The sequence below is a fragment of the Hypanus sabinus genome, chromosome 3, assembly GCF_030144855.1.
Source record: "Hypanus sabinus isolate sHypSab1 chromosome 3, sHypSab1.hap1, whole genome shotgun sequence".
In the NCBI taxonomy this organism is placed as follows: Eukaryota; Metazoa; Chordata; class Chondrichthyes; order Myliobatiformes; family Dasyatidae; genus Hypanus; species Hypanus sabinus.
In genome coordinates this window covers 39,163,385-39,176,288 of record NC_082708.1, presented here as the reverse complement: position 1 = coordinate 39,176,288, position 12,904 = coordinate 39,163,385, and the positions used below count along the sequence as shown (strand labels likewise).

Here is a 12,904-nt window from a genome sequence, read left to right as displayed (position 1 = left end):
TATTATGCCTAACCATGGGAGGCTATAACGGGATGAGGGAGGAGTTGGATAGGGTAGACTGGGAACACGTATAATATGGTAGGACGATTGAGGAACATTGAAAGACTTTCAAAGAGATTTTTCATTGTGCTCAACAAAAGTATATTCCAGTTAAAAGCGAGGACGGTAAGGGTGTGAAGAGCCAGCCATGGATAACTAGGGAAATAAAGGAAGTTATCAAACTAAAAGTGTACAAAGTCGCCAAGAGTAGTGGGAAACTGGAAGATTGGAAAAGCTTTGAAAAGCACAAAGAACCACTAACCAAGCAATAATGAAAGAGAAGATAGATTATGAAAATAAACTAGCACAAATATAAAAACATAAAGCAGAAAAGGGTGGTCAAACTGGACATAGGTTCCTTGAGGATGAGATGGCAGAATTGATACTGAGTATTGAGGAAATGGCCAAGGCTTTTGACTATTTTGTGTCATAGTCTTCATAGTGGAGGACATGTCTAACACGCTGAAGAGAGGTATTATGGATACAGTGGGAGGTGAGGACCATGGTACAATAGCTATCTCTAAAGAGGTGGTGCCGAGCAAACTTGTGGGCCTAAAGATAGTCCTGATGGAATGCGTCCCAGGGTACTGAAAGAAATGGTTGAGGTTTGGTTGATAATTTATCAAAATTCTCTGGACTCAGGGCAGGTCCTGGCAGATTGGAAGAAGGCAAATGTCACACCACTGTTCAAAATAGGAAGCAGGCAAAAGGCAAGTAACTAAAGGCCAGTTAGTTTAACATCTGTGGGGAAAATGTTTGAAGCTATCATTAGGAAATGGCAAGGCTTCTGGAAGAAATGGATCTACCATCAGATGCAGCATGGATTCAGCAAAAGCTGATCTTGTTTGACAAACTGACTGGAGTTCTTTGAGGATGTAATGAGTGCAGTGGTTAGAGGGAAACAGATGGACGTTACTTACTTGGATTTCCAGAAGGCGTTCGATAAGGTGCCATTTAAAAGTCTTGTCCATAAGATAAGGATGTATAGAGTTTGGAATGATGTATTTGCATGGATAAAGGATTGGTTAAACAATAGAAAGCAGAGAGTTGGGAGACATGGATGTTCCCTTGGTTGACAATCAGTGGTGAGTGGTGTGCCCCAGGGGTCGGTGCTGGGCCCGCAACTGTTCACAGTGTACATTAATGATCTGGAAGCAGAGACTGAGTGTTAAGTTTGATTATAGCACTAAATTGAGTGAAAAAGCAAATTGTGAGAGGATATGGAGTGTTTGCAGAGAGATGAGGTGAGTTGGTGAGGGCCTGGCAGATGAAGTAAAATGGTAGATGCAAGGTCATCCACTTGGAAGGAAAAATGAAAGATCAGATTTAAGTGGCAAAATCTTGCAGCGTACTGCTCTGCAGAAGGACTGAGGAGTGCTTGTACATGAATTGCAAAAGGTTGGATAGCAGGTGCAGCAGGCTGTCAAGTAGGCAAATGGAATATTGACCTCCATTACTAGAGAGGTTGAATTTAAGAGCAGGGAGGTTATGCTGCAACAGTGTAGGGTACTGGGAAGGCCACACCTGGAGTACTGTGTGCAGTTCTGGTCTCCTTATTTGAGGAAGGATATACTGGTTTTGGAGGTGGTGATGAGGAGGTTCCCCAGGATGATTCCAGAGATGAGGGGGTTTGACTATGAGAAGTAATTGGGACTTGTACTGGGACTGTACTCAGTGAAATTCAGAAGGAAGAGAGGAGATCTTATAGAAACATATAAAATTATGAAAGTGATAGATAAGATAGAGGCAGGAAAGTTGTTTCCACTGGTTGGTGAGACTAGAACTAGGGGATGTAGTCTCAAGATTCAGGGGAATAAATTTAGGACAGAAGAGGAGGAACTGCTTTTCCCAAAAAGTGGTGAATCTGTGAAATTGCCCAATGAAGCAGTGAGGCTACTTCAAATATATTTAAAACAAGGTTGGATAGATTTGTGCATAGGAGAATTAAGGGTTATGGGGGGAAAGGCAGATAGGTGGAAATGAGTCCACGGCCAGATCAGCCATAATCTTATCAGAGCAGGCTCAAACAGCCAGATGGTCTATCCCTGCTCCTATTTCTTATGTTCTTATAATTGTAGGATATCATTGCTCCTGTGCTCAGCTCCCTTTGGGGTAAAAGGTGAAAGCACTGCTTCCCTTTCTTATTGTATGCTGTAACTGTGTAGTGAGTTTCAAAGGCTTGAGTATGCAGGAATCTAAATTCCTGGAGCATAGATGTTACCAGTTTCCAGCATCTAGTAGGAAATGGGCTGTTTTGGATAAACTATTGGTCTAATTTTCAGTAGTTACGTTACTAACAGACCTTCCACTCTTGCTGTCACTAAGGTTGGGTAACTCAGTCTGGGCTTGCATTTTAAGGTGGAGCTTTTAGAAATATTTGGTTGTGAGTATTAAGTTATGCAGTTGAAAAGTAGATGAAAATTTCAAAGTGTTTGCTGCTTCTAGTCATTCTTTAAATCCATGGAATGGGATATTTTAAAATTTGAACAATTCTCTTTTTCCCTTCACCCAATTACTTTTCAAAGATTCAAAGTATGTATACAGAATACAACTCTGAGATTCATCTTGTAGGCAGCCACAAAGCAAAGAAACACCATGGGGGACTTTGAAGTTCATATTACATGTGTTCTTAAATTTATTTTTTGCTGATTTTTGAGCAAGAAAACATCAAGCATAATACATGCCAAAAAAAATAGATTTTGCAAAAAGCAAGCAAACAACACAAAGAATATCAAACCAGTAGTATTCAGTTTAGTTCAGTTCCACACCTCTAGCCAGTGTAAGCCGCAGAGCAATTCTTTACCAGAGCATACCAGTCCAAACCGATCAAACCACTCAAAACAGCAAAAGAATTGAAGAACACATACAGTGTGAACCTCAAAGGGACGAAAATGAGTCCACAGCCTCGCCAATCGATTCTGGCAACTTGGATCTCAAGACTTGCCTCCACCAACAGCTAGTGAGAGGGAGAGGACAACCTGTCAAACACAGGCAGACAGTCTCGAACTCACTCCTGTCCTCCGCTGTTGTTTCCATTGACTCCAGCTTTGCTCGACTGCTCAGTTGGAGAGAAACGAGTCGATTGTGGGTTTGTTCCCCGTTACCAGGCCTCCAGACCACACACTTCACTCCAAACCTCACTGAACTCCCTCAGAGACAGCAAAGCCCCAGATCCAGCCTTTATTTAAAATTCAGATTCACATCTATGCAATTTTAGTCCTTGCATCTATTACCATCCATACTTATGCAGCCTGAGCCTGCCACTCTTCAGTATTTACCATTCCTAGTATGGAGACCAACAATAAGCAGATTCAATGAGCTATTTATATTTTGTCAGATTTGCCATCACCATAATATTTTTGGATCCTGCTGTTATCTGTTAGGGGAGGAAATTGCTAAGAGGTCTGTCCTGTTTTATAATGAACATTTGCTAAATCTTAATGATCAATGCATATCATGCCAATACTAATTTAGCTGCAGTAATTGTGCAGACTAATACAGTTGCTGTTGCCTCAAAGGGATTAGTTCTGGACTTCAGTTAGAGACCCATATTAAATGAAACACAAGCAAGGTCAATCTGTACGCTGCGTTATTGTTCTCTCATATTAGACTATTTTTTGATGCTGCTGCAACAAAATATTGCTGGCTATCATTAAAACTATGTAGCTGATTTACAGCTATGTTGTCTTTTTTAATATAATGTGCTCCATTTGACAATATTTTAATGTCTTGTCCAGGAAAACATGATAGCCCGGTCTTTGCTTTTCCACTTCTCCTAAGACAGGATACCTATTTTGAGATGCTCTTCATGCAGTCATATATTTGGAGTTTTGAATGTATTAAGTGTGGCTACAAATATGATGAGAGGCAAGTATATCTTATAAACTAAAATTTAACTTGTTGGTAGCAAATATTTGTGCTGTATTACAGTATTAGAATATGGATAGCTAGTAAAATCATTCTGCCAATTCCTATAAAACATTATTCCTTCACTGTTTTTATTCTCGAGTTGTGCGTGAATATTGGAAATTCAATTATTTTTGAGTGTACAATACTTCATATTACCTTCAAAATATGAGGTGTAATTTATGTAAAGTATTGATTTCTGTAAGATTAGTGAAACAATTATGTGAATAATAAGTAAGTGGATCCAAAGTAATGTGACTATTTTGTATTGCATCAGTCATTTGAATTAACCTGTAGGGCTATATCAATTGCTTTTGAAATAATGCTTCTAAATTTTATTGTGTTTGATTGTTTCTTGGATAAACCAGGTTGGACACAACACCTTCGGAATAACATGATGGAACATAGCATTAAATATCTGGCTTTGTTTCCACTATCATTTTGTTTCTATTGGAATGATAACTTCTAATCTTTCATAAGATGGAAAGCAACTGATTCCAGGTCCCACTTGAGAACTCTAATTAGTAATTTGTGTTGCAATAAGATGTCTTTTAAAATGTACATATCCTTGGCAGTAACCTCTTACAACCGGTAGAGAGAAGGCACTTTTACTGAATAAAAGTTTTTTTTATATGTATTGTTAATGGAAGGTTTTTCTTTTTAGGTGTACAAAAACCTTGACGACATTTACAAAAGTAGATTCAGATTGGCATCCTCTGAATGCTATTCATAAATCACCCTGCAATAAGTGTCAAGATCAAGATCAAAAGAGGAAAATGCTTATAGAACGGTAGGTATGTTGTTCTTAAAGTTAATCATTACAGTTCATGTTAGGAACTAATTGCAACTACTTTTCCTCCTAGGATTTCCTCAATATACATGCTACATTTTGTGGATGGCCTACCACATACGGATTTGGATGCCTACAGATTTGACTTTCACGGCAGTTTGTACAGAATCTGCATCATTATTCAGTATTTACAGACTATGAAGCACTTTATCACTTGGATTCGGAATCCTGATGGTATGAATTGTGTTTTCTGGCTTGGCTTCAATGTTTCAAAGTACTGTTTCCTTGGAATGTAGTGATGTTGGTCATTGCTTTGAAATTATCACACTGACAAGTGGGTATAAATATTTGGAATTTGCAAAAAAAAGACTTAATTGTAGCAACAACTTTGTAGGTAGCAAGCCTTTATTCTTAATAGCGCCTCCTCAAAGAAAAACAAATATGCAAAATCTTGTTGTAGACCGGTCTAGAAAATAGAGCTCTTTAATTAAAGTTGCTCCCATATCACGGATGAATAGTGGAAACAAGGAGACAGAAGAATAAAGGTAAAAGAAATGCCGTGTTTTGAAAAGGAATTGATCGGAGATGAATTTTTTAGGCTATAAGATGATGTAGGATTTTTCTTAAGCAAAAATCTCAAACTCAGGAGGAACTCAGGCCACATCTGTAAATCTCTTGTGTTCAGGATTTTTCTTGGCTTCTCTTTGGATGATTGGAGAGCACATTTTACTAGATTAGATAGAATATTTTGTAGAATAAATTTGTCATTTTGACAGATAGGGTTCTGATTGGGTTTGATTTAATTTCATTAAATCTGACTTGAATTCAGAAGTTCAAATATGAAGACTCAGACAGTGTCACCTTGGGGAAATATTTTTTTAAAAGGATGAACAAAAGAAACGATTGAATCTGCAACGGATGTATTGAAAAGGAATTTAATAGCAGCCATATACCAACTATCTGAAAAATGGAAAAAATGGTGTAAATGGATAGTGGTATTTCTATATGTAGAAAATAGTACTTATGAATGGATGATGTGATTAGAGTGTACATGACAGTTGAATTAGTATTAGGATCAATATAATTGCTCTTTTAATCTATTTAAATGGACTTGGCTATGGAGACCATCATTGCAAACCTTACAGTTTGGTAAAAGATCAAAATGATAGAGACTGATCAGGTCAAATAAGTTCATCACATACTTGGTAGGTGCAATTTAATGTAGCTGAGTATAAAGCAATGCATTTTGTATGATGTCTAATGGAAAAAGTGGCACATAAGTACTCAAGTTGCTGCATGTTTATGGACATGATAGAGTTAAGAAGGTATGATATGTTTTGTTAATGGGGGTATTCAATAGCAAAGCAAGCAAATCATGCAGAACCTTCAAAAATTACTGCTTTGATATTGGGTGGAACATTGTGTTCAATTCATGGGAGCACACTTCAGAAAAGGGCACAGAATTTTTACAAGGTTGTTAGGAATGAGATTGTTTATAGAGTAAATTCATTGAATTAAAGCTAAATTATAAGCAAATTTGTTAGAGCAAGGATGGAGAGTTTACTCAGACAGGTATCAGTAACCATATATCCCAGGGTATTGAAGGAAACAGCAGATGTTATAGTTGAGGCTTTGATGATAATTCACCAAAATTCTCTGGACTCTGGCCAGGTCCTGGTGTATTGGAAAAAGGCAAATTTTGTGCTACTGTTCAAAAAAGGATGCAAGCTAAAGGCAGGTAACAATAGGCCAGCTAGTTTAACATCTGTAGTTGGGAAAATGCTTAAGTTATCATTAAAGAAGAAATAGCAAGACATCCAGAAAGAAATGGATCCATCAGGCAGACACAGCATGGATTCAGCAAAGGTTGGTCCTGTTTGACAAACTTACTGGAGTTCTTTGAGGATGTAACGAGTGCAATGGATAGAGGGAAACAGGTGGACGTTATTTACTTAGATTTCCAGAAGACGTTTGATAAAGTGCCACATAAAAGACTTACCCATAAGATAAGGATGCAGAGAACTGGGATACATGGGTGTTACTCTGGTTATCAGTGGTGAGCAGTGTGCCGCAGGGGTCGGTGCTGGGCCTGCAACTGTTCACGATATACATTAATGATCTGGAATAGGGACTGAGTGTAGTGTATGTAAGTTTGCTGATGACTCTGAATTGAGTGGAAAAGCAAATTGTGTAGAGGTATGGAGAGCCTGCAGAGAGATATAGATAAATTAAGTGAGTGGGCAAGGGTCTGGTAGATGGATTACAGTGTTGGTAAATGCAAGATCATCCACTTTGGAAGGGAAAATGGAAGATCAGATTACTATTTAAATGGTAAAAGATTGCAGCATGTTGCTGTGCAGAAGGATTTGGGAGTGTTTGTGCATGAATCACAAAAGGTTGGTTTGCAGGTACAGCAGGCTATCAAGAAGGGAAATGGAATGTTGGCTAGAGGATTGAATTTAAGAGCAAGGAGGTTATGCTGCAACTGTATAGGGTACTGGTGAAGTTGCATCTGGGGTACTGCGTGCTATTCTGGTCTCCTTACTTGAAGAATGTACTAGCTTGGAGGTGGTGCAAAGGAGGTTCATCAGGCTGATTCCAGAGATGAGGGGATTACACTATGAGGAGAGATTGAGTCACCTGGGACTGTACTTGCTGCAATTCAGAAGGAACAGGGGAGATCTTATAGAGACATGGAAAATTATGAAAGGGATAGATATGACAGAAGCAGGAAAGCTGTTCCCACTGGTTGGTGAGACTAGAACTAGGGGACATAACCTGAAAATCGGGGAGTAAATTAGGACGCAGATGCGGAACTGCTTTTCCCCAGAGAATTCTCTGCTCAATGAAGCAGTGGAAGCTACCTCAGTAAATATATTTAAGACAAGGTTGGATAGTTTTTTTGCATAGTAGTGGTTATGGAGAAAAGGCAGGTAGGTGGCGATGAGTCCATGATCTTATTGAATGGCAGGGCAGGCTCGATGGGCTAGATGGCCTACTCTTGCTCCTATTTCTTACGTTCTTACAAAATGTGTAAATGAACTAGAATGCAAATTGAGAACTTCCCTCATGGAAGCTCACTAAGATCAGAAACATTCTAATTAAATTGGTGGAAATGAATTCCAAGGGAACTTTTTAAAGGCAACTGGATATGTACTTGAAGGCAAATGATTAGGGTAGAAATGGAGAAATGGTGTGGAATTTGAACTGGTTAGCTGTTTCAGAACCAGCAAGAGATGAATAACTGATCTATTTGCTTTGCGGCTACATGGCTCTGTGACTGTATGAATGCAATGTCTGAATCCCAGTTTTACCCAAGCACTACAACAACCATTTTAATTTATATTAATTTGCATAATCATGTTAGGTTTTATTAGGATGTGGCTAATGTGGTGGTCTATCGATTTGTTCTAATGTGATTATTAGATTTGCATATCAAAAGTAAACGATGCCATTAAATGAGATGTTAGATTTCCATCTAAGTTGTCTTTCAATGATACATTTGGGGCTGCTATACATTCTGAGGGAAAGCTTGTATTAATGATTGAACTGGAATGTTTGAATGTCGGGTTATTATTTGATATGTTGGATCTCTGACATATCTTTGCTGTTCCGCATGGACTTGACTGTTCATTTTGTAATTCTGCAGTCATTTTCCTCAACAGAAAAGACCTATGCCTCAGCCTTTACCATCAATTAAACTCAGAATTTCTAAAATTATTTTTCCTTTTGGTAGTTATAAATTAATTCTTCATTAACTCCTCATCTTCCCCTTTTATTAAAAGCCTAAAAATCTCAGCAATGTCATCTTTATTTTCTGGAAATGTTTTTGGTGTAGCTTCTCAAATATCAAAAATATATATGCTGTTTCCATTAGTTAAAAGCTGAAAAATACTGGAAAATGTACAAGCTGGACAGCATTTATGCAGAAAGGAACTGTTAATGTTACAACTCGATTACCTTCCCATGTGAAGTGTCAATTCATTCATCAGAACTAAGCAAAATTATGAAGCTAACAAAGTCTTTGCAGATAAAGGGGAAATGTGGGAGGGTGAAGATTTAATCACACAAGCTGTCATAGTGCAGTCTGAGTGGATGGTGAAGATTTGTTTTCTGAAGATAAGGATGTGAATGAAAATGGATGAGGGAATAAAAATAAGTCCAAACTATGTGGTATTGAACACTGCTCATTGTGAAAAATGTCAGCATGTCTGTCAGCAACTGGAGAGAGAGAGAAATACAATTGTTAGGTCCTCCCAATTAGTGTCCTTCCAGTAGCAGCAATTCAGTTCAGCATACTATATTAAGTGTATGGTGTGGCTTACTCTGGAGAAAGTAAATGCAAATTGAGTGATCACTTTGCAGAGCAGCTTTGTTCAGTCATCAAGGATAGCATCAAGTATCCAGTTGTTGGTAAATAATTTTCCAGCCCACTCACATTCTAACCTGTCTTGCTATTCATTATGCTGGGTTTCACTGGAATAGCAGTACATCTTCCAACTTGATTTATGATAGTTTTTGGGGTTTCACACTGCATTGAACAATTTCAGGTTTAAAAAAAATCTTCCAGAATGCGAAGGCTGCCAGTGCAGGAATCTGGGGTTGGTGGGGAAGAGTGCTGTTAGAACCCAGTCACTCAACAGCATCTGTGAAGGTAAAAGGTGTATGTTGCCATTTTGAGTTGAGACCCTGCATCAGGACTGAGGGATAAGGAAAGGTACAGGGGTTAAGTGGGACAGAGGCTGGAAAATGATAGGTGTAACCATGTGAGGGAGTGATGAAGGAGACGTGGGAAATGGAAGAAATGTGTCTGTGGGCTCCATTAGCTACTTCAAGGAAAGAGGATGGTTTAGTGGTCTTAGAGCTGAAGGCCTCCATTGAGAAAAATGCAGCAGACATTGAGAAAAAGGATGTGATCTTTGAAAAAGGGGGGTGTCGTTGAGGTAGCTGTGGGAGTCAGGATAATTGAAGATGCTAGTGTCTCCAGAGATGGAGACTAAGAGATGTCAGTGATAGTTCAGGTGAATTTGAGGGCAGGATAGAAGTTGGTAGCAAAGGTGTTGCATTTGCTTTGTGCTAGTGTAGGAGGTGACAGCAATGCAGTCATTAATGCAGCAGAACAATCTGGTTGGGAGAGGGGTGAGATGTAGGCAGTGGCGCCAGATAAGCTTGGATCTTGAGAGGATGTTTTCTATGGTTGGTGGATCTAGGACCAGAAGTCACAGCCTCAGAATAGAGGGATGTCCATTTAGAAAAGAGATTAGGAATTTCTTTAGCCAGAGGGTGGTGAATCTGGAGTCTGAGTCATTGAGTATATTTAAAGCAGAAGTTCTTTCTTTGTCAGGGCACAATGGTTACGGGGCAAAGTGTGGAGAATGGGGTTGAGAGCAAAAATAAATCAGCCACGTTGGAATGGTGGAGCAGACTCAATGGGACAAATGGCCCAATTCTCTTGTTTTATGGTCTTGTGGGTTATTCCACGTGGCTAACATAAAGACCAGTATAGCTCAGGCCAATGTGCATGCCCATGGCAACACCTTTGATCTACAGAAAGTGGGAGGAATTGAAAGGGAAACTGAGGACAACGATAGGTTCTGCCAGGAAGGAGGGAGTGTTAATGGCAGGGAACACTTATCAAATAAAGATGCAGAGGAATCCCAAGTTGTTCGTAGCTGGGAGTTGGGCTGGTGGGGGAGGAATGTTGAGGCCTAGGGAGTGGACATCCAAGGTTAAGGTGGGAAGGTGTGACTAGTGAACTGGAAGTTATCAAAATGGTGAAGGGCAAAGAGGTGTTTTAGGTGTAAGTGGGAGGGAACTGGATAAAAGGATTAGCCTGGCAAATGTCTTTGTCTTTTCATTCATCTCCTAATTACATATACTTGAGACAGATCAAATGCAATTGGCAAACTTCACTCACCTTCTTTAACTGGGCACCCCTGTCCAGCTTCTTGCAGAACTTTTCTTGTTTCTCTGCACATCTCTCCCTTTTCGGCTGCAGAAAACCAATTTAATTTCAAGCTTCGTATTTCTCCTGAAAGGCCAATGAGCTGAAACACTGCAGCTTCTTGTGCTCCTGTGCATTAGAGGCTCCATAGCAGGCTTTGATGCAACCAGTCAGAATGCTCCCCATTAAACATCTCACTGAGGACCTTATACTTATCTTCAATACAGATTTGTCATTCCTTGCCCCACTTCCCTAACTGATCAAGATCCATCTGATTCTTCCCTATCACGACACTAATTGTGTGCCATCTGGAAACTTACTGATCAAGTCTGTGCATTTCCACCTAGATCATTTATATAAATAGTGAATAACAAAGTCTCAACACTGACCTCTGCAGCACACCACTAGTCACTGGCTTCCATTCTGAGAAAAAACCTTCAACTACCACCTTCTGCTTTATACTACGTCTCCCTGGACTCCATGGGCCCTGACCTTGTTGAACGCCTTGCTAAAGTCTGAATACCCTATCTTCACCTAACTATTTTGGTTAGCTCTTTTTTAAAAAAAAACTCTACAAGGTTCCTCAAGTATGATTTTCCACGCACAAATCCATGCTGACTCTTCCAAATCAGACTCTATCACTAAATGCTTGTAGAAAGAAACTTTGAAAGGAGTATACGGTTCAAAGGTTCATTTATTATCAAAGTATACAACTTGAAGTTCTATTGCAGGTGGCCATGAAACCAAGAAAGGGAAAAAAGGCAGCACAATCACCAACCCCCAAAAAATCCCCTCCTCCCTGCACAAAAAAAGAACAAAAATGGAACAGGCACATCAACCCCGCCCCCCCCCGCACAAAAAGTGAAAAAGGTCAGGTGATAAACATATAATATTAAAAAAAACTAAGACTGAAGAAAAGTCCATATTCCAAGTCCGTGAGTTAAAATGTAGAAAACCTGGGCAACGCTCTCCAGGCCCAGTGCCAGACCTTCCCCTCTCCATAACAGAGTGATCAAAAGATAGGCAGCTGATGCTTACCCTTGGTACTCGCCTTGATGCTTCAATCTCCCTCAGCCTTCTCTCACACTGCCTCTGCCTCCCTGAATACTCTTGGAGACTGCAGAGCACTGAAGCACCCAAATGATTTTTAAGCTTCCGTATTCGCTTCGATGTTTCGGTCTCCCTCCTCATTTTAATCAACAAACAATGGAAGCTTTAATCAGTGAAATGGAGTTGAATATCGGCTTGAGCTCAGCCCGCCATGAGGTTCACGCACGCTACCTCTGCCTTCCAGAGACTTCAGAGTGCTGGAACACCCAGACAATCTCCAAGCAGCAAATCACAGGCTCCAACATTTCCAGAGTCACATCCAAGATGAAAAACAAACATAAAAGACATAAAAGAGCAGATATTGGGGCATTTGTGCAAAATTTATTGAGAATGGGAGGGCAGATTGAGAAAATGGTTATGATAGGATGCTGGGCTTTAAAAAGGTTCGAATACAAAGAGGGCATAATAAACTATCATAAAACATTTGATTCAGCCACAACTGGTTTGTGTCCATTCATGGATGCCAAACATCAGGGAGAATGTGAAGTTCGTGGAGAAAGTGCAGGAAAGAGTTACCAAAATTCCAAGAATGGGTTATGATGTAGGTGGACTGGTAAAACTGATTTTGTTTTTGGAATAGTGGAGATTGCAAACAATATGATGGAATTTTAAAAAACAATAATGGTTGTAGACTAAGGAAAGAAAATTGTTATGGTGAAACCTTTGGGAAGCAGGGGTGGGGAATGAAAATGATTGGCATTGAATAGTTGAAGTCTGAAATGCAGAGCAAGGGTGCTGGTGCAGATGGATTCAATTTCAGTGTTGAAAAGGAAATTGGATTTAATTGGGTAAGTGATGGGGCAGGTTTTTCTCAGTGCAATGAGACAAGGCAGTGATTTGCTCAGGTGAAATGGCCTGAATGGCGTCCTTTTATGATCTTTAATGCTCCTCAATAATGCACACAAGTGTTCACCATTTAACATTTTACTTCGTATTTTTAGAAAAATGTTTACATGTATATAGAATATCATAGAAATATAATTGCAGAAGGCGCAGTCCTTATACCCATAATGTAACCTTGCACTTTAGATCAGTTTTCAGTAAATTTGTTTGATGGTGAGCTGTATTTTTAAGAGGACAAATGTGGAAATTGTCTCAAGGTATTAGGTCACCGT

At 39.4% G+C, this 12,904-nt stretch overlaps 1 protein-coding gene across 2 annotated transcripts in view; it reads left to right on the top strand.

The window, feature by feature from the left end:
• Positions 1 to 12,904, top strand: part of uspl1 (ubiquitin specific peptidase like 1) — a 32,538-nt gene that overhangs the window by 16,323 nt on the left and 3,311 nt on the right. For both annotated transcript variants that reach the window (XM_059964107.1, XM_059964106.1), the window contains 3 exons: positions 3,777 to 3,906; positions 4,610 to 4,735; positions 4,809 to 4,969. In XM_059964107.1, the coding sequence (XP_059820090.1) occupies positions 3,777 to 3,906; positions 4,610 to 4,735; positions 4,809 to 4,969 (417 nt within the window). The remainder of the gene's footprint in view (positions 1 to 3,776; positions 3,907 to 4,609; positions 4,736 to 4,808; positions 4,970 to 12,904) is intronic.